At 43.0% G+C, this 19,352-nt stretch overlaps 1 protein-coding gene across 4 annotated transcripts in view; it reads right to left on the bottom strand.

The window, feature by feature from the left end:
- Positions 1–19,352, bottom strand: part of jag2b (jagged canonical Notch ligand 2b) — a 78,508-nt gene that overhangs the window by 33,821 nt on the left and 25,335 nt on the right. The window contains exons 4-10 of one of the 4 annotated variants that reach the window (XM_060917708.1): positions 13,070–13,324; positions 12,365–12,425; positions 8,289–8,419; positions 7,437–7,556; positions 6,671–6,784; positions 5,102–5,215; positions 196–309 (exon numbers count right to left, since the gene is read on the bottom strand). In XM_060917708.1, the coding sequence (XP_060773691.1) occupies positions 196–309; positions 5,102–5,215; positions 6,671–6,784; positions 7,437–7,556; positions 8,289–8,419; positions 12,365–12,425; positions 13,070–13,324 (909 nt within the window). The remainder of the gene's footprint in view (positions 1–195; positions 310–5,101; positions 5,216–6,670; positions 6,785–7,436; positions 7,557–8,288; positions 8,420–12,364; positions 12,426–13,069; positions 13,325–19,352) is intronic. The other 3 variants (XM_060917709.1, XM_060917710.1, XM_060917711.1) reach the window with 3 other exon arrangements.

The raw sequence follows: 19,352 nt of genomic DNA, 5'->3' as shown, positions 1-19,352 counted from the left end.
TCAGGAGTATCAAGTGCCTAGAGAGGAAACCCTGGCTGTGGAAAGGGTCACCCGTGTGTGTGAATGTGCGCTCGGATATCAGAGATGGAGAGAGAGAGAGAGAGACAAAAGGAGGAGAGAGTGGTCTCAACGCTAAAGTGTATGGAAAGAGTGCTGTGGCACAGTGAGCAGAAGAGAACATGAGGAGATACTGACTGATGTCACAGTTCTGTCCAGCCCATCCTTGTAAGCAGACACAGTGATATCCACCAATCAAATTTTTGCAAGAGTCAGCATTTTTGCAAGGCTTCCCCGAACACTCATTCACGTCTGTGTATTAAGGAAAGAAAGAGCAAGGATGAGGAACAAGAAAGAAAAAGCGAGCAAAAACCCCTGAAAGATCTCCCTTTGTAGCCCCACCACCATCAAGCACATTAAACGTCTGTCTGGCAGCTTGCAACTGTATCAATCTGCAAAATGCTGGCTGTTAGGCTTTGCGTCAGGGTCTGCGCCTAATTTTACCCTCTCCTCCCCTCAACAACAAGATGGACTCCATTTTCACACCAAAGATTCATCAGCTTTCAAATTTGAGCTGAAGGGGAACCCACCCCACCCCAAAAAATAAAAAAATCCACATGGGTGGCATGACCCTCGCAGACCCTGCTGTGAAAGAGCCCAAGTTTATTAGGTTGATTAAATATTCAGCAGGGGCCCCTGGCGAGGCACCTGTCCTCCGGGAAACCTGACTCCTAGCTGCATCAGGGCCATGAAACACGAGCCAAGGCTATGGTTCGACCCGTAAGCTGAGCACTCAGGCTCCGGTTCCCTTTCCGCACTTGTTTACAGGTCATCCTCTGCTTCCTCCGCTTCCTCCCTCACATCCTGCACTTCCTATGATGAGAGCATGATGGAGAACAAAAGCAAGCAAACCATGTAGTGCATGTAACAAATGGACTCAAAGGCGTGACTGATCTCGGAAAACAAGCCGTTGTCTTCGGGTCTGTCCTGTGTGCACTGTCTATACTCCCATCCTTCCTCTGTTCGCTAGTATCAGGTTACACTCAGTTTCTTAAAGCTTGAATTACTCTCCTCTAGCAAAACACAAATATTGCTAGTCATCCACCATGCATGCAGCTGCCAAATACAAATTACGTTTACCAAGTCAGTCCAGACCACACTCATGCATCAGCAGCCATGTTTGCCAGCACAAACGGGATGCATCATGGAATACTACAGTTGGATAAATACACGATTGTATTATTCAAAATGAGTGGATGCAGAGCAGATTTTTCCTTTTTCAGCTTCAATCATGGCCACGGTTTCCTAACTGTTCTAATAAGGACTAATCCCATTCACCACTATAATTGTAGTTGTAATAATAATAATCCTAACAAAGTCATTGTACAAAGAGGTTTTTTTTCCTAATTATATATCTCAGTCTACCAGATTTTTATACCAGATGCTCAAATTATGGATTCTGAGTTATACCTGCTGCATTAAAACTACCAAACCTCTGTATGCAGGGTTTGGTAGTTTTAATGCAGCAGGTATAACAAACCATAGTGAAATTGGACCAAGGGAAGTTACCGTAAATCTGACGCATCATGTGCACACAACCCAAAATGGTCCATTTTCCAGGCACTGACTACAGATGATCCAGAACCTTGTGAATCCATCAGGAGACAATCTCGACTTACTATTATCGGGCAACGGACCACAAAATGCTGCTCGGAAGGTCAAGAAAACACTGAACTATTAGCGCCGCCAAGCGAACGTTGCGTGAAAACTGCGCTCGCATGATCGACGCATTTGCACTACAAATTAAAATGTCATTCGTCGATTTTTATGGCAGAAGGAAGATCTATACTAGCCTCAGTCGTGGAGGACGTTAAAAGTGGTAAATGTATCCCATAGGGGCGCTGTTGAGGCAATTCATGGTTACTGGAACAGCCAGTGAAAATGGTGCAAAACATGGCATGCTTTTTGACACCATTTCTACACATTCTGTAAACCGAGCATCTGGTACAAAAATTGGCGCGACACATTCGTTTTAGATCATTTCCTTCACAGCGTTACGCAGAAGCTTATTCATTCCATATTCCGTGAGCTCTAGAAAAATCCAGAGTTTGCAGTTAAACCTTTTCACAGGCTACGCAACATGTAAAATGAACAAATCATGTAGGTCACTCCCTCGACATTGGCAGCGAGATGCTCCAGGCATTAGGTCTGTCCCACTTCCAACACCCAGCAAACTATTCACTTAAAGGAAATAGAATGATCTCATGTTAAAACTATAATCAATTTCCTGGTTACACAGTTGCTATCCTGTTATCACCCAAATGAGGATGGGTTCCCTTTAGAGTCTGGTTCCTTTCAAGGTTTCTTCATGGCGTCTCAGGGTTTGTTTTTTTTTTTGCCCCCCCATGCCACCCTTATCTGAGGCTGGCTCATGGGGGATACATTTATTGGTTCTTATGGTTTGAGATTTTTTTTTTTTTTTGCAAAGCTGCTTTGCAGCAATATTGTTAAAAGCGCTATACAAAAAAAATGGACTTGATTTGACCTTTCTACTGTATGCGACTTAAAGACCCACTGACAGTCATTTCGTATTAATTTTTAAACAAACAATATATGACTCCAAAGATACATTCTGGTTTTAATTCTTGGTTTAACTGTCCGTTTTAAACATCAGAAGTAATTTTAAAATTTCGCGCAGGGAGATTGACCTGGATATGAACTGGGCTCATTCAGAGACGCCGGAAGTGACGTCACATCAGTGTGTCGTTTTTGTTTACAAGTCACTATGTTGGTTCAGTTCTCACAAGTCTTGTGATATTGAGCTGTGGTTTTGTTGTGATTTCCTTGCGTGAAAAAGTTAAATGGCGTCTAACCGAAAAGGGATTATATGTGTGGCTTACGGGTGTTCTAACACCACGTCGGAAGGAGTGAAACTCCATTCCTTTCCTTGGAAAAAACACCCTGAAATAGCAAAAGAGTGGGAAAGAAACGTTTCCAAAACACGTGCGAACTATGGAACCGCAGCGCAGTGGATACTTCCATTGCCTTTTCTAGCTCTGCCTCTTTCACTTTAAGTGTCAAGAAATTAATGTTTAAGCACCTGGATACTTTCTTTGACCCGGACTGGCCATGTACATGGACGCTTGCGCCAACTTGTTCCTGCCACAGGTTGTAACTAGTTTTAGACATATTAATTGAATTTGTATATAATTTTACTGCTTTTGTAAGGCTAAGGGTTGCACCCAGCATGGGACTTGTTCCCGTTCGTGCTCACCCTTTTGGGCTAACTTTAATTTTAGTTTTTTTCTTTATTATTGCTTATATTTTTGTAAATGTTAATTTCTTATTGATGTAATTTTTTGTAAGCAGCCCAATAAAGTTGTTAAAAAAAAAAAAAAAAAAAGAACTGAAGTCAACAAAATGGTCACGTCTCTGTTCAGCACATTTCGAGGAGCACTGTTTCACTTTGTCGTCCAGAACTCGAAGAACGTTTGATCCAACTTATCCACTGGTGTTGGAGGAGTCAGCTATGCCGACGTTGTTTGACAGGCCCGGGCCGAATCAATCTGTCAAAAGAGAAACAGATGACAGCAGACCCCCCCGAAGGGGCGGTCAAAAAGCGAAAGTCCGGTGGTGCCTTTGCCAAAAGAGAACGAGCCAGGGTACGTGGCTATGTGTTGTTATTCAATACATGTATGTTGTTTAAAATTTGTTGTAACGTCACAAATGCGTCTTATACCATTGCAGATTACTTATCAATAGGCCAAAGCAGCTAATACCAGTAATGTACAACAACTGAAAGGCCAATACCTTGTTTCATATATTTAGTTAGGATAATATACATGATATGTGTGGAGTGATAGATACAAGATGTCATCCAGCATGTTTTGAAAGTTTGTGAACCCTTTAGAGTTTTTGATATTTCTGCATAAATAGGACCTAAACTTCTGGTAGCTACTGTATCTAACATGATCTAACAGGAGCTTAGACATGATGTTTTTTGGAGTGGGACCAATAGTGTGACGTGACCAGGACCATATGTTTAAGACATTATGCTGTTTAAACAGAATCTTTAATAGACGTGAGGGCAGACAATCTCGATAGCTTCCCTGCTTCATGTTTTGTTTTCATGCAATCCAGAACGACATACCGTATTTTCTGGACTATAAGCCGCTACTTTTTTCCTAGGTTTTGAACCATGCGGCTTATACAAAGGTGCAGCTATTCTGTGGATTTTTCTTCCACCGCTAGGGGCGCTCTAACCGGAAGTAGAATCAAAAATAAGATAGACGAAAAATCAATGCAAAGAAGAATTAGCAGATAGAACACGCACGACAAATTACTAACTGGTAATTATTTTCAAATCCAGCGAAGATTATTAAAGTGACTTGTGGTTTCAAACACAGGAGAAATGAAGGTAAATAAATACCGGTTATTTTCTCTTGGTTCTGTTCCGTTTTAATCAGCAAAGTTGCTGCCGTGTTAAAAGGCACTGTTCGGAAAGAATCTGTTCAGGTACATACATGTACATTTACAGTACAAAATCGTTCTGTACATGCAGTAAATATCTAATTTTTCAACATAGATATCTGCGGCTTATAGCCCGGTGCGGCTTGTATATCTTTTTTTTTTTTAATTTTTTTTAAAAATAGAGCGGATGCGGCTTATATACAGGTGCGCTCTATAGTCCAGAAAATACGGTACACTGATGTGACGTCACTCGCCCTAGCGGCAAAAACGGGCAAATGGCTCATGGCGCTTGTAGAAGCCGGGGCAAAAAACACAAAATCGGCTCTGAAATTCTTGATTTTCTACAAAGACGACCCTTTATTCAAGTTGAGTTTTGGATATTTTATTTCACAATACAGCAATAAAACAATAAATACACATATTACGTGGTGTAAAAAGTTGTGTCAGTGGGTCTTTAAGGAGTCATATTGAATTAGCCAGTGAAATCAAAAATTGCTGCCAATTATAAGACGACCCATCGTTGCCAGTTTTTTTTTTCCCTGCTCCTTGAATCGGTGTGTAGGAAAACCGTAACCCTGACAAAGTCAACCGAATTCCAATTCAATGCACAACAGTAATCGTGCACCAGTCTTACCAATTTTGCAGGTCGTCCCAGTCCACTGAGGAGGACAGAGACACTCGAAGCTATTATCCAGGTCGATACATGTTCCTCCGTGAGCACAGGGACTGGAGGCACACTCGTCCATGTCTGTAATCCAACCCAAAACAGAGCTCTCTTCAAAACCATAATAGAGATCATGTACTGGAAACTTGCAGCCTGCTGTTCTTAACCCTCCGTTCTCTCAAAGCAAAACAGCTTCATCATTAAACCATTTATGAGCTTGATGCGTCCAATGGATTCACATGAACAGGATTTTACTGCACAATAAATGAGCAGTAGCTTTCCATATAAAACATTGAAACTCTGATTATGTGGTGGGTGGGGGTCAGCAAAAATCAGTATAAACACAGACAGGGGACACGCCAAGAGACTGAGAAACAAACAAAAGGGAAAAACCAAAGTATGTCAGTGAGAGTAAGGGAGCGTTTTTGACTTCATGCTGTAGAACAATTAATCCAAAGCCTAGCAGAGTAGCTAGCGAGAGGATTAGCTGCCCAATCCTCACGCTTCTGATGCTGGTACAAACAACAAGTGAGCGCAGAGGCACCACAGGACGTTCAGGAGCCAAATACAACAATGAAAGGAAGGCAGCAGACAACCCCTTTTCTATATTCTTCCCACAATTTCTATCGGATCTACTGGATTGTTCAGAACAAAAAAGGCATAGGTGCCAAATACATGCATCTGCATAGGTGCAAAATTTTAGGAGGAGTTGTCCGTCCTGTTGCTATGGTAACAGCTAAACAGCTCTGCATGGGAGCTGGGGAAACCTGACAGCTACATGGAGAGGGAACACGAAAAATGGGGGTAAAGGGAGGTCGGAAAATAACAGTCCATCATCCAAGACAGAACAAGAATTAAGTGGGGGGAGAAGAGACATCCAACCTGAGACATGCGATGTTCCTAATTTGCAGAACATGCTTCCGGTTTGGCTTGGCTGTCATGCACGACACTTCCAAGTTCTGTATCAACTGTCTTTTCTGTCAGGTCAGGGTTGATGAACCTGCTACTGGTAGCAGTGTAACCCAGTACAACCTGCCACATGGACGGGTGGTCGGCATCTAAACCGGCTCCCCCGCCAGCGTATACCGGTGAGGAGGGTGGCAAGTCACCCTATCGGGACTAAAAAGACCTGGCAAAGGGTGGAAGAGCTCCTCGCGAGCCAACGGCCGACATGCAAACCTGATATCTGCACTATCAAAAGGCTCTTTTCCATTATGGATTACGAAGAACCAACCAGCTGCGCTCTTACTGGCGGTGCGGCACGTACTCATTACCCTGGGACCCAATGACCAAGCTGATAGGAAGGAGAGCGAGCATCGGCGGGCCAGCACAATCCACCCTTGCTTTTTTTTGTGCAGGCTGTTCTGTAGCCAAAATTGCTTCTAAGCAAAATCAGATTATTCAAATCCATCCTGTCAATCATCAGGATTACTTCGCCGTAATCCAGGTCCATACAAGCCCTCAAGTCGACCCAACTAAGCATCCAGAAGTCCAAATCGCAGACAGAATTTTAAATGACGTACCGTACAAAACACCCACCTTTAGCACAGGTAGGACCCTCCCATCCTGGAGGACACTGACACTCAAAGCCAGAAGGAACCTCATGGCAGGTGCCACCATTGGCACATGGGTTGGACACGCAGGCATGCTCAGCTGCAAAGACAGTTCCATAGAAAACAAGTTACGAATTCTGTTCCTTTGACCAGTTTCAGTCCCTGTGTCTGAAATCGCTCCCTAGTCACTATATACTGCGGACGCCATCTTGTAGTGCTGTCTGAAACGATAGTGAGGATTATTACACCCTATATAGTGCACTCAAAGCATCACACAACCGATGGTCACAAACTGAGCAATACATCCCATCATGCATTGCAGTTGCGCTGAAAACTCAAAGTCTCAAATTTGATTTAATAAAAGGCAGCGGCAAAGAATATTCAGCCTTGATTTAAAATAAATAAATAAATATAAAAAACCCACTGAAAAATGCAGGTACTTTGTATTTATTAAATGTGGGAAATACACTCAGTATAATATGGATTTATCACAAAAAGGATATTTATTATTTTGAAAACCCACCAGCCGGCTGATCTGGCACGTTTTAATTGTGCGACAGTAATGATGTGAATACCAGCGCGACAGACTAGTGTCCGAAAGCGTTTTTTCCATTTTACTAATGAGCTCAATATATAGTCCTCTATATAATAATTCCCTATATAGGGAGTAGTGAACGAGTGAGTGATTTCGGACACAGGGAGTGTTGACGCAATCTGATACACGAAATGCTGTGCAGCACTTATTTACTTACCGATCTCGCAGTTCTTGCCCGAGTATCCTTCCGGACAGGCGCAGTTGTACTCATTCGGCTCAGAGTTGATGCAGGTGCCTCCGTTCACGCAGGGATGGTGCCTCCCACAGTAGTTCAGATCTATACAGGGAATTAAAATTAAAAACAAAAGTTTACAACTTTTGCCTGTAAACCAAAACCGCAGTGGCTGAAAACAAGCTGGACTCAGTTCTACCAGTTTAAAATAAATAAATAAATTTAAAAAATGAAAAGAAAATCCCTTCTGACACTGCCTGTCAATTGCGAGGATGTCTTTTTCTGGGAAAGGCAGCTGCTTAACCATGGGCAAGGGGTCTGTGTGCTCTCGGCGTGCCATATACGTTGAGGCCTAGCACAAAGCCTGGTAAATAAATAAAAGCGGGCCAAAGGGAGCAGGGACTGACGACCTCACAGCCGCCTCACATTCCTAATCGCCATCCAGGGCACACGTCGGCGAGGGGATCAGATGTCAGAGATCCACTCCAATCACGACGACATCAATATCCAGCACGTTGCCGGGTGCACTCAGTCACATGACTAGGAGCTACGCTGACACTGCAGCCAACAAATCAGCTCAATGGAAGTGGTTGGAATTCCATTTGTCGTGCAGCTACGTATCAGATGGTCCGATATTTGGGCTTGGTACGTAAGCAACGGATGCTAAATTTTGTAAAAACTCTAACAAACGAGTCTCTGTGGGAGACTATTGAAGCCTTGGAAATGTGAATTGTCTCCTGTTTACCATTTGACTCTGAATGGTTTACTATATATTTTTTTTTTTTTACACCTCTCGTTATCAGACGTAAGAAGTTATTGGGACTCATGATTCCTTACCTTTATCACAGAGCAGTCCACCCCAGTTCTTCTCGCAGTTACAATGCCACGGGATATCGCAGGTCCCATGCACGCAGCCCGGGTAGGGTAGACACTCGTCACAGAAATCACCCTGCCAGCCATAGTTACACCTGAAAAACCATGACAGCAGCACTATGATAGACGACAAACCAAAACAAGCATGCAGTTTCTTGCCAGTGCCTTACGGTAAAGTGGCGTCTCCAGACACCCAATCTGAGCCGGGTGACAAAGGTTACAAACACTTCCAAGCTTATAAACACATGTTTGGTTTCTTGTTTGGAGCCATAGTGGGGATGTGGAGGAGCAACGGTGAGGAGTTAGCTAATCACTGGTTTACAGCAGCACTCTGCTATTCCAAGGCCAGTGGTTTTCTCTCCCTCTCGTTCTGTCTCAGCTGTCTTGTCATTTCTGGGGAGGGCTATTTTAAGATGCTAGTCCTATAGGACAAACACGGCCAAACTCTGGCTGCTGCCTGCAGAGACATGGCTCCTGGAGTTGTACCTCAGAGCTTGGCAGCCACAGGAGACAGCTCGCATGTGACCCAGGCATCTTTATGCAATATCAAAAAGTACACATCATTCACATTTCAAGTTATTTTCTTTGAAAAAGGACACCGGGGAAAACTTGTACTTTAAAAAAAACAAAACAGCAATTCTGTCCGAGCGAGCCTCGTACAGAATCTCTTTTTAAAGCGTAAACCATGTCATTCAGTGCTATGCATAGAGCCCATCATTTCATCACCCCTTCTACCAGTTATTTTTATTTCATATCTTTCCTGTGCATTTTTGTTTAAGCTTACTCATCACTCAGAATGCTCATTTCAGCACACCCTGGGGCAAAAAAAAAAAAAAAAAAAAGGGTCTGGGGCCTTTTTACCACAAATGTGTTGACGCTCATTCGTTCAAAGTTAGTCTCAACTTTATGTGAACACACCAAAGCCAGAGATTCTCGACAGGCTGTGCATCATTTCTGGGAAGTCATTAAAATCATGGACACATCACTGAGGCTTTTTTTTTGGACCCATTTTTGCTCCAGGAATCAGCAAAACAAAAAACCCCAGCAAAGAATACAAATTTAACAAGCAAGTAGAGACTGAAATCAAATAAAAACAAGAGCCAATACAGAACCAGCTTCTCCTTTAGATCTTACCCGCAGATGGGTCAATATTGTTCTATTCACATTTAATGGCCTCCCATAGATGACAGACAGGCAAGAACCCGTGTTAAGTGTGTTAACACAAATTGGGTCCGAACGTGACTAAATGAGATGCAACACTCTTGCAGCAAAAAAGAACCTTGGCCCATATTCTGCCCGAGAGTACATTTGTTCCAGATACAACTTTACTACCAGAACATGAAAGACTACATAGGCTGTCCAGCACACATTGAGGGGAAACTAAAACCCGCGTCAGCTTGGAGGCATTCAGTGTTGCCAAGCACTACCAAATGTAAGCTTGCGCACTCTAAAGAGGAACGAGTTGGCAAATAAAAGTACAAATGTGCAAAGGCAAGTCCACAATCATTAGGAACAAGTCTCGAAAACCTATGCGCTGATACTTGCAGCCTTATGTGTTATATCCGGAAGGCATGAACGCACATTCCGTAGTCATTTTCAACTTAATTTGATGGTGGGGTGGAATAAACAAAACCCAGCTTCTGGCTGCCTTTAGATAACATCTTTTCCATTTAATTCCAACGAAAAGAACGGCTGCGACTTCAGAACGGGCCACTCCCTCTGCTCCTTCCTTCCCTGACCAACTGGCTTGTTGACAGCAGGGAAACAAATCACTGCATCCTGCAGGGCGTGGGGGCTCAACCATCCTCCCAACATCCTCCTTTTTGGTTGGTAGCAAACACGGTCAATAAACCTGCCTCCCCAATTGCTAAACCAAGTCAATCGAGATAACGATTACAACCTCCCGAGAACGTTCAGACCTCAAAGATGGCACGCTTTTCTCCTGACATACCAGTCAGGGGGAAGCTCGGGGCATGGGGTCAACCAAATATACAACAGCTTCCCAATGGCTGAGGCCTTGGTGTTGAAGGTCAAAGAATATTCGACACCCCAAATCATTGCCCCTAATATACATTCCTGGTCTGATGACATGGACAGGTCTACCTATACATCTCCAAAACTCCACACGCTGCAGCGGGTAGCAGAAAAATCGCACAGCTGAGCTGTGCTCTGGGGCCTGTTTCAGGGAGCCTGAATGAGGTTTGAAGGAGGCTCCAGGCTCTTCCTGTGGTTTTAGGAAGCATGGCTAGCCAAGCGCAGGCCAAGAGGCAGGAAGAGACAGAGGGCATGGTGACGTCAGAGGATTCCACAGCAAGCTCCAGCAGAGGAAGCATCACTCTTTCCTCTACTTCAAGCACAGATACTTGCTAATTTAATTTTTATGAGCAGCTTCAGGAGACGATCATGTTTGAACACACCAAGATTCAACACAACAGAGCACGGAAATATGTACGTGTAATCCTGGGATGCTTGAGAAAGAGGGAAAAAAAAAAATCATACCTGAATTTTAAAGCTATATAATTTACAAATGACTTGCAAGAATGAGAGAAAAATAAGTCCAACTATTGAGTTAAATGATCATTTAAATGCTTCAAATTTGTACATGAAGTCGTTCAGTGCTTGGCAGACAGCTTGGTCGTTGCATATATTTCACATTGGTGCATTCAAACACAAAGTCCTCAGATCCTGAGAACAAATCCAGTGGTTCTCAAACTTTTGGCAGCCAAAATTTTATGAAATATTAACCCAGATGTTCGGATTCTTGTTTTACAATAATATTCTAGCTATTTATTGGCGCCATAGAGCAATTTACCTGTTTTTAGATTAATTCTCAGGTTTTTCTCTTATTATTGCACTGCATTTTAATGGATTAGCGCATTTATCCATCATCTTTTGTTTTGTTTTTATTAACCTGGCCCACAGTAATTGGTATAAACTGTTGCTGCCTACGTGTTGTTTTCGTTTCAGTCGGGCACCGCCTGAACTGATCACATCATCAGCTTTTCTTTGGCTAATCAGACACAAGGTACACCACCACTCTTGCCAGAGCAGTTGAGGGTTAGGTGCCTTGCTCAAGGGCACTTCCAGGGAATCAAACCAGCAACCTTTTGGTCCCAAAGCTGCTTTTCCAACCATTAAGCCATGGCTTCCCCTGCCTACATGTAATCGTGCTTATTATTGTGTTTTCTTGTACATGTTATTTTCCATTATGTTAAGGCGAGTGGGCAGCACGGTGGTGTAGTGGTTAACGCTGTCGCCTCACAGCAAGAAGGTCCGGGTTCGAGCCCCGTGGCCGGCGAGGGCCTTTCTGTGCGGAGTTTGCATGTTCTCCCCGTGTCCGCGTGGGTTTCCTCCGGGTGCTCCGGTTTCCCCCACAGTCCAAAGACATGCAGGTTAGGTTAACTGGTGACTCTAAATTGACCGTAGGTGTGAATGTGAGTGTGAATGGTTGTCTGTGTCTATGTGTCAGCCCTGTGATGACCTGGCGACTTGTCCAGGGTGTACCCCGCCTTTCACCCGTAGTCAGCTGGGATAGGCTCCAGCTTGCCTGCGACCCTGTAGAACAGGATAAAGCGGCTAGAGATAATGAGATGAGATGTTAAGGCGAAGCTCAATAAAATAAATACATAAAAATCATTACATTTGCGTTGGAGTTATTTAGATTGGATTCGACCTGTGCAATTTAAGTTAGTCAACTTCCATGAAAACAAGCTCATGGACCAAATCAGTAAGGTCTATACACTAAGCAATAAGGAATGCTAATTTAAAAAAAAAAAAAAGTTTAACCCCCGCAGGGCTCTCCTCCAATTACTGATATCTTTATCATTGTGCTCTACTTTAGTGAGCGGCACAAACAAACGTGGAAAAAAAAAATACAAAACAAACCAGCTTGCACGACTACTGGCTCCGGTGCACTGATTAATTAATGGTAAAGTAAACAGGCCAAAAGCCCTTATCAGCATGCACGCATATGGCCTGCTGAAGTTAAGCAGCCAGATCAGCTGGGCTAAGTGAGCATGAAACCACACTCTGCCACTTACGTGCATTCCCCGGGCACTGAGCAGCCTCCATGAATCAGATTACAGCCCTGCTTACAGATCGCTGCAGAGAAATAAAGACACAGAGAGAGAGAGAGAGAGAGAGAGAGAGAGAGAGAGAGAGAAGATAGAGGTGGCAGAAAAAGGACAAGAAGAAAAATGGTCAGTGATCCATTACAGACGAGATGTGAGAATTCATGGTGCTCCCTTGACTTGAACAAAGTCACCACCCACCACCCTTCCTACGGTACCTCCTCATATCGTTGTTCAAGATAACACGATGATTTAGTGTTTAACAGCCTCCTCGTTACCCTCCAACACCCAAATCCCCCCACACACACACACAAACACCCCACCCCATTCAGCTCTATGATTGTTTATAGGACACGGTGTAAACGACACCACTTCCTGCATGAACTGAGCTAACGCGGCTAATGGAAAGTGTGACTCCAGGTCTGCGGAGGTGTCATTTACAGTACAGTACATCTCGCTTCAAGCTGAGGAGTAAAGATTACTGGGCTGTGAAACTGCAAAGAATGGTAGGCTTCTTTACTGGGTGCCAAAGGTCAGAGTTTAACAGGTTTCCTGGGTTCGAGCATTCATGTTGTAGTAAACTAAAGCCTGTTATAGCCAATTCACAAGGTTAGGTCAAAGGCATGCTGAATTCTACTTTGCATCATATCGTATCAGGAACTTGGCAGGTCTTACCAGATCGACAGTCGGCTCCCATCCATCCTTCCAGACAGATGATATTTCCTGAAGGATCGCAGCGGTAATGCCCGAAGTAGTCGTCACGAGGCCGGCACTGCTTGTTACACTTGCTGCCGTAGTAGTTCTCGTCACACTTGATGCGGACGCGGTACTCCAGGTGGGCCGTGGCGCCAGTATGGACAATAACCTGCCATGGGTCGCCAGGGTTTGCCACGCCCGTGTGAGCATGTCGCTCAATCAGCAGCTCCTCACCTGAAGGGTCAGAAAGGACGACTCAGGAAAGCAGGACATTAACATTATGCCCCCCCCAAAAAAAAGGGCGCACGATGGAATAAAATAAAATGCTTCTTGGTTCATTGTATCTGCCCCCCCCACAGCCAGATCTAAAGACACTACATTATGCAAAAACACACACCAGCAACAAGAGGGAGATCATGTAAGACAAGTGCAGGGGCAGACCCCCAATATAAAGCCATAAATCCCCAACTTGCTTCAGTAACTCCATCTTTCTTGCCCCTGCCAACTCCCTGCCTTGCAAGTCTGCTTGTCTCATACAACCTCGTATCATCGAACAAATTCACTGCCAAAGCAGAACCAGGCTTTTTGGACTGCACTGATTTTAAGCAAATGTGTGTCATGCTGCATTTCTACATGGCCTGGTGAAGAGACAGTGCTCAGAGAGTGGTATAACCAAGTGCTGTTACTAGGGAGAGCTAGGCAGACAGAGACAGGAGGGGACACACACACACACACTGCAGCTTTTAGACCTTGAAGGATTTATACATTCCACCACACCTTCCCTTTTAAAATATAAAAATTTATTCGGCTTCGTCCTCTGGTTGCATGCTGGCACAAGCCTTGGCAAGATTCTCACCCGTGCCTGTGGGCACGAGCATCAACTCTTTCTTTTTGCCAAACCCAACAAAGAAAACAAACAAATCTTTATCGTGGTAGGATCAGAGACAGCAAACAATCACAGTGGAAGTGGGGGGCCTGCGATTTCCTGTGGCCTGATGCTTTGACTGCAAGCCCACCCTCTCCCTGCATTTAGCACCACACACCCACACACACACCTTCCTCTCCATTCACTGACAATGTCAGACGAATTAAGCAACAAAAACAGAAATAGCCCTGGCGCTTCCAGATAAAGAACAATGGAGGGAGCTTTTTGCTGGGCTGCTCTGCCCAACGTCTAAACACTACCCTGTCCAGAGCCCTTCCTGCCGTGTAAACACAATGCAATTGGACCTTTCCTGAGGCCAGTGGGGCCCCACGACACAACACTTGAGTACTGTTCGCTCAATTTGAATATCGGGCCACTCAAATTAAGAAAGACGCCAATTTTCCTATACGTTTAGTTTATTCTCTTAATAATAAATGGCACTAACCAGGACTGCAGAGGAGTTCTTGCTACGCAAAGCATTCACTTTGGCTATACTGCTCGCCATTCTTAACAAAACAGGATACAAAAGTAAGAAATCTGAAAGGACGAATTTTTTTTCGCATTGACACCGACACCCTGAAGAATGTGCTGGAACGTGGCCAGTTTGAGGAAAGCAGAACATCACACAATGTGCAGGAAACTCCGCCCCTTCGCACTGCATACTAAAACACACCATCAATCAGCATTACAAAGATCATTACAACGCTGCGTCTGGAGACGCTAGCGAGGCTGATTTTTGAAGCTGGACAGTAATGACAGAGTGAGGACATGCTGCAGCAGTGGCCTCCCACTATGACAAGATTATTACTGCCTGGCACAATGTGAGTGCTCGAGTTGGCTTCTCAAACAAGTGATAAACATGGCGGTCTCTGAAATCTGCACACAGCGGGGTCGGGCTTGGATTGAGGACAAGAATTTACAGTAGTATCTTTATTGCAGTACCATTTACGTTCTCACAAGTGGACACGTTTCACAAATTTTAAGCAGGTTTCTGAGAAGTCAGCAAATGGTCGTGTGTTTTTATTAACTACTGTTAGGCAAATAACCCAAGAAGTGCATGAAAAGATTTGAATAGGAAAACAAGAGTGCCAGCCAAATTAAATCATGGACAGACTGGAACACTGACTTTTGACATTGGTCAACTTTATTGGAAAAAAAATATATATTATTAATAAAAGCCCTGCAATGACCTAGTAACTTGTCCAGGGTGTACCCCACCTCTCGCCCATAGTCAGCTGGGACAGACTCCAGCTTGCCCGCGACCCTGCACAGGATAAGCGGTTACAGATAATGGATGGAAGGAAATGGAATCATCATCAATTCCCCCCACCACTTCACCTTGTATATTAATCAAATATACCATGCATGGAGGGGCTCCATTTGAAATTATGGATTCTCCGAGGTGACTGGCATAGTACTACCAAAGAGAATCCATAATTCCCGGTGCATGGTATATTTGATTTATATCCCCTCATCAAAATTCCAAACTTAACACTTTTTTTTTTAAGACTGAATCTTGACAAACTCACTGGAGGCAGCCATGTTTGTTGTTTATCTTTCAACCTGCATGTATGCAACGTACCATGCCATCACCTGCCTCGCTAGGCATGATCAAGCTACGTAGATCTACGCACACACACCCCTAGCTGTGACTCGAGTCGGCCGTATAGCTTGAAGTTTTTTTTTTTTTGGGAGGTATATTTAGTTTTATAGTTATATTTACCAAGCTGTTTTCATAGTTAGGCACTTTTGAAAACTATTGTTGAATTTGCACAGTATGAATACATTCTATCCACATCCACTGGACATGAACAATCGTGCACTCTGATTGGCGACTCTACTACTAGGATATCAGCTCGTATACCATGAATAAAGAAAAACAATGGCAGAGCATGTTGCTGAACCAACAGAGGACAAAATAAATAAATATATATAAATAAATATAAATAAATAAATATATATATATATATATATATATATATATATATATATATATATATATATATTTATTTTATTTACCAGCTGGGAGGTCCATATGGTGAAATACCGTGACCGAGGTCTTGAGGCTGAGGTCAGTATTCAAGGCCGAGGTCACAGTATTTCACCATACGGACCGACCTTAAGCTGATAAATAATATAATTTTCTCTTTGCCCAATTCTAACAGAAAACGAGAACGCCCGAAAGGGAAAACCGAGCCGAGCCGCCATTTTGAATCCTCATTCACAGCTGTAATACAAATTGCTTACTCCTCAGTATACAAGTGCACTTCCATGGAAGGAAAAACTAGATAGAACTCGACGCCAATGGCGTCGATGGGAATGCCTCCACCTGGTAGACTACATGCCTTAAGTTGTGATTTGGGGATGGACATTTGACCTCACAGTAATCTTGACCTGGGACCTTTTAGCCTCAAAATCTAATCAGTTCATGTTTGTCCCAAAGCGCACAAATGGTGAAAGTTTGGTGAAATTCCTTTCATTTGCCTTGGAGATATTGTGTTCACAAGGTTTTCGGACAGACATTTGACCTCACAGTGACCTTGACCTTAGACCTTTTGATCTCAAAATCTAATCATTTCATCTTTGTCCCAAAGTGCACAAATGGTGAAAGTTTGGTGAAATTCCTTTCATTAGTCTTTGAGATATTGTGTTCACAAAGTTTGGGGACGGACATTTGACCTCACAGTAATCTTGACCTGCGACCTTTTAACCTCAAAATCTAAATCGGTTCATGTTTGTCCCAAAGCGCACAAATGGTGAAAGTTTGGTGAAATTCCTTTTATTAGCCTCGGAGATATCGTGTTCACAAGGTTTCGGGACGGACGCACAACCCGAAAACATAATGCCTCCTGCACCTTAAGGTGGCGGAGGCATAAAAACTGCATTTTGCTGCCCATGTAGTCCCCCATTTATACAAAACTGAGTCATTCAGCCATGTTTTTGCTCAGCGTTAGCAAGTTAGAGTTTTTTAGCTTTCTCCTGAAATGTTTTCTTTTATTTTGTCTTCCTCAGGGTAGTAAAACTCGCCATCACTGTGAACACTGTCGTTATCGCTATCCATGATGTAAAATTAATGCTGTTTTGAATCCTCATTCATGGCTGTAATGCAAATGGCTTCCTCTTCAGTACACAAGTGCACTTCCATGGCAGGAAAAAAACCCCTACATTTTGCCACCTATGTAGTCCCCTATTTATACAAATAGGAGTCATTCAGGATTCAGCCATGTTTTTGCTCGGCGTTAGCAACAGGTACAGGTTTTTAGCTTTCTCCTGAAATATATGTTTTATTTCTTTTTCCTCAGGGTAGTAAAACTCGCTTTCCCTGTGAAGACTGTCGTTATCGCTATCCATGATGTAAAATTAATGCTATTCTCCTGAGAAATCCTGGCAAAAATTTACAAGATTGTTGATAATCTTATAAATCTTATTTAAAAAAAAAAAAAAGTTGACAAAAAAAAAAATGCTACATTTGTTGTTTTGTATTGTAGGATACAGACCCACTCGCCAGCCAATCAGAGTGCAGGATTTGGACCATGAAAAAAAAAAAATATTTAAAATAAACAGAAAATCGCTAAAAGAATACAGTTCTCCCCCAAAATATCTCCTGTTCCACACAGCCCAGTTGGTGGCAGTAATGCACCTTTAAGTTGGTTTGCCAACCACCAAAAAACCCTAAAGAACCACCACCACCCTCACCATACATGGCTTATAGCCAACTTGGTGCTACGCGCCTCATCAGCTTTCAACTCATTTACGACTCGATTACGTGGAATAAATGTTTATTATTATTATACATTGTGACATCAGTTCATGGTATATCTAGGATATACCATGACTGACTCACACCATATTCTTTTTTTCCCCCCTATTTTTGATGTCACGAGATACAATTAATCAAATTAATGGTGGAACCATTTTGTCCCATGTAAGCCATCCTTGGCCAATCCCTATGGAATCAATTTTGTGCCAAAATGTTCATACAATACTTTTGAAATATCAAACAAAAATGACAAATCAAAATACAAAAAAAAAGTAGTCAATTTTTTTAGACTGGCAAACAAAGTATTCGTGTAATCGTGCAAAATATCAGTCTATTACTCTTCAGAAACCTTTTATTTTTGTTCTGTGTCTTTCTCAGTTTTGTTTGACGCAATTTATTTTGGTTGCGATTCCAGCTTTCTCGTTTGCGCTCCCTGACTTTTTGCTTGCAGTTTTGGCACAAACTTCACGTGTGGGTGGGCTGTCCAGGAATGCATTCCCATTGGGTAACTTGTGTGTTTGACTGACAGCTACGCTCAGCCATTCCCCCGGAGGCTGTTGCGGCCATTTCCTACTCAGATTCTGGCGGACTGTTTGACGAGTGACCGATCCATTGACGGTAAACAAGGATCGAGTGGACTTGTGTACTACTGCAACACATACAACACATTTGTCCCGTACTTACACTTTGTTGAATTAATTCAATATCATAGTCGCCACTAGGGATGGGAATTGATAAGATTTTTACGATTCCGATTCCATTCTTTATCAATTCTCTTATTGATTCTCATTTGAAAAAAAGAGAACAAACAGGTCGATTAGCATCAACTTTGTTTAGTTTAGGAGTAACACACATGACCTTACAAACCCAACAGTGAATTACTCACATGTTAAACATTATTCTAATAGAAAATAAAATTCTCCTTTTTAAAAGGATATGTGAGATGAGCACTCAAAATAAAACTGTCATAGACAAATACAGTAATAGGTTTTACAAAGAAGCAAATGGCACTAACATGATGCGCGTTACTTAATTACCTGCCGTAGTAACCGCAGAAGACATGCTAGCGTGGCTGCTGCTGCTGGGTTGAGATTCACCAGTCCGAAGCGTGTCGAAAACGTGACATTCATTTAAAAAGTATCGCATGCTGTGCGCGCAAATGTTTTTGCATATTACTCGTGTTCCCTCCCGACGATGTAATATCTACTTTGCAATGGCTGCAGGTCGCCCGGTTGTCATCTTTCCTTGAAAAATGCAGCCAAACTTTTGAGCGTTTAAACCGCTTGGTTGCCATGTTTACTGCTTACTGTATGTCGCTATGCACGTTGCGTAACATACATGACGTTAGTCGTGCCCGCTGGAATCGATAAGGGAATCGTTAGCAAATCTGGCAAACGATTCCATGGAATTGAAACACTGGGAACCGGTTCTCAACAAGAACCAGTTTTCGATTCCCATTCCTAGTCGCCACTGAAGTCCACTCGATCCTTGTTAAAAATAAAAGGTTTCTGAAGAGTAATAGACTGATGTTTTGCACGATTACACGAATAATTTGTTTGCCAGTCTAAAAAAAATTG

Source organism: Neoarius graeffei, chromosome 3, assembly GCF_027579695.1.
Source record: "Neoarius graeffei isolate fNeoGra1 chromosome 3, fNeoGra1.pri, whole genome shotgun sequence".
NCBI lineage: Eukaryota > Metazoa > Chordata > Actinopteri > Siluriformes > Ariidae > Neoarius > Neoarius graeffei.
Note: the sequence above shows the minus strand (reverse complement) of the source record. Positions and strands in the feature narration are given on the sequence as shown.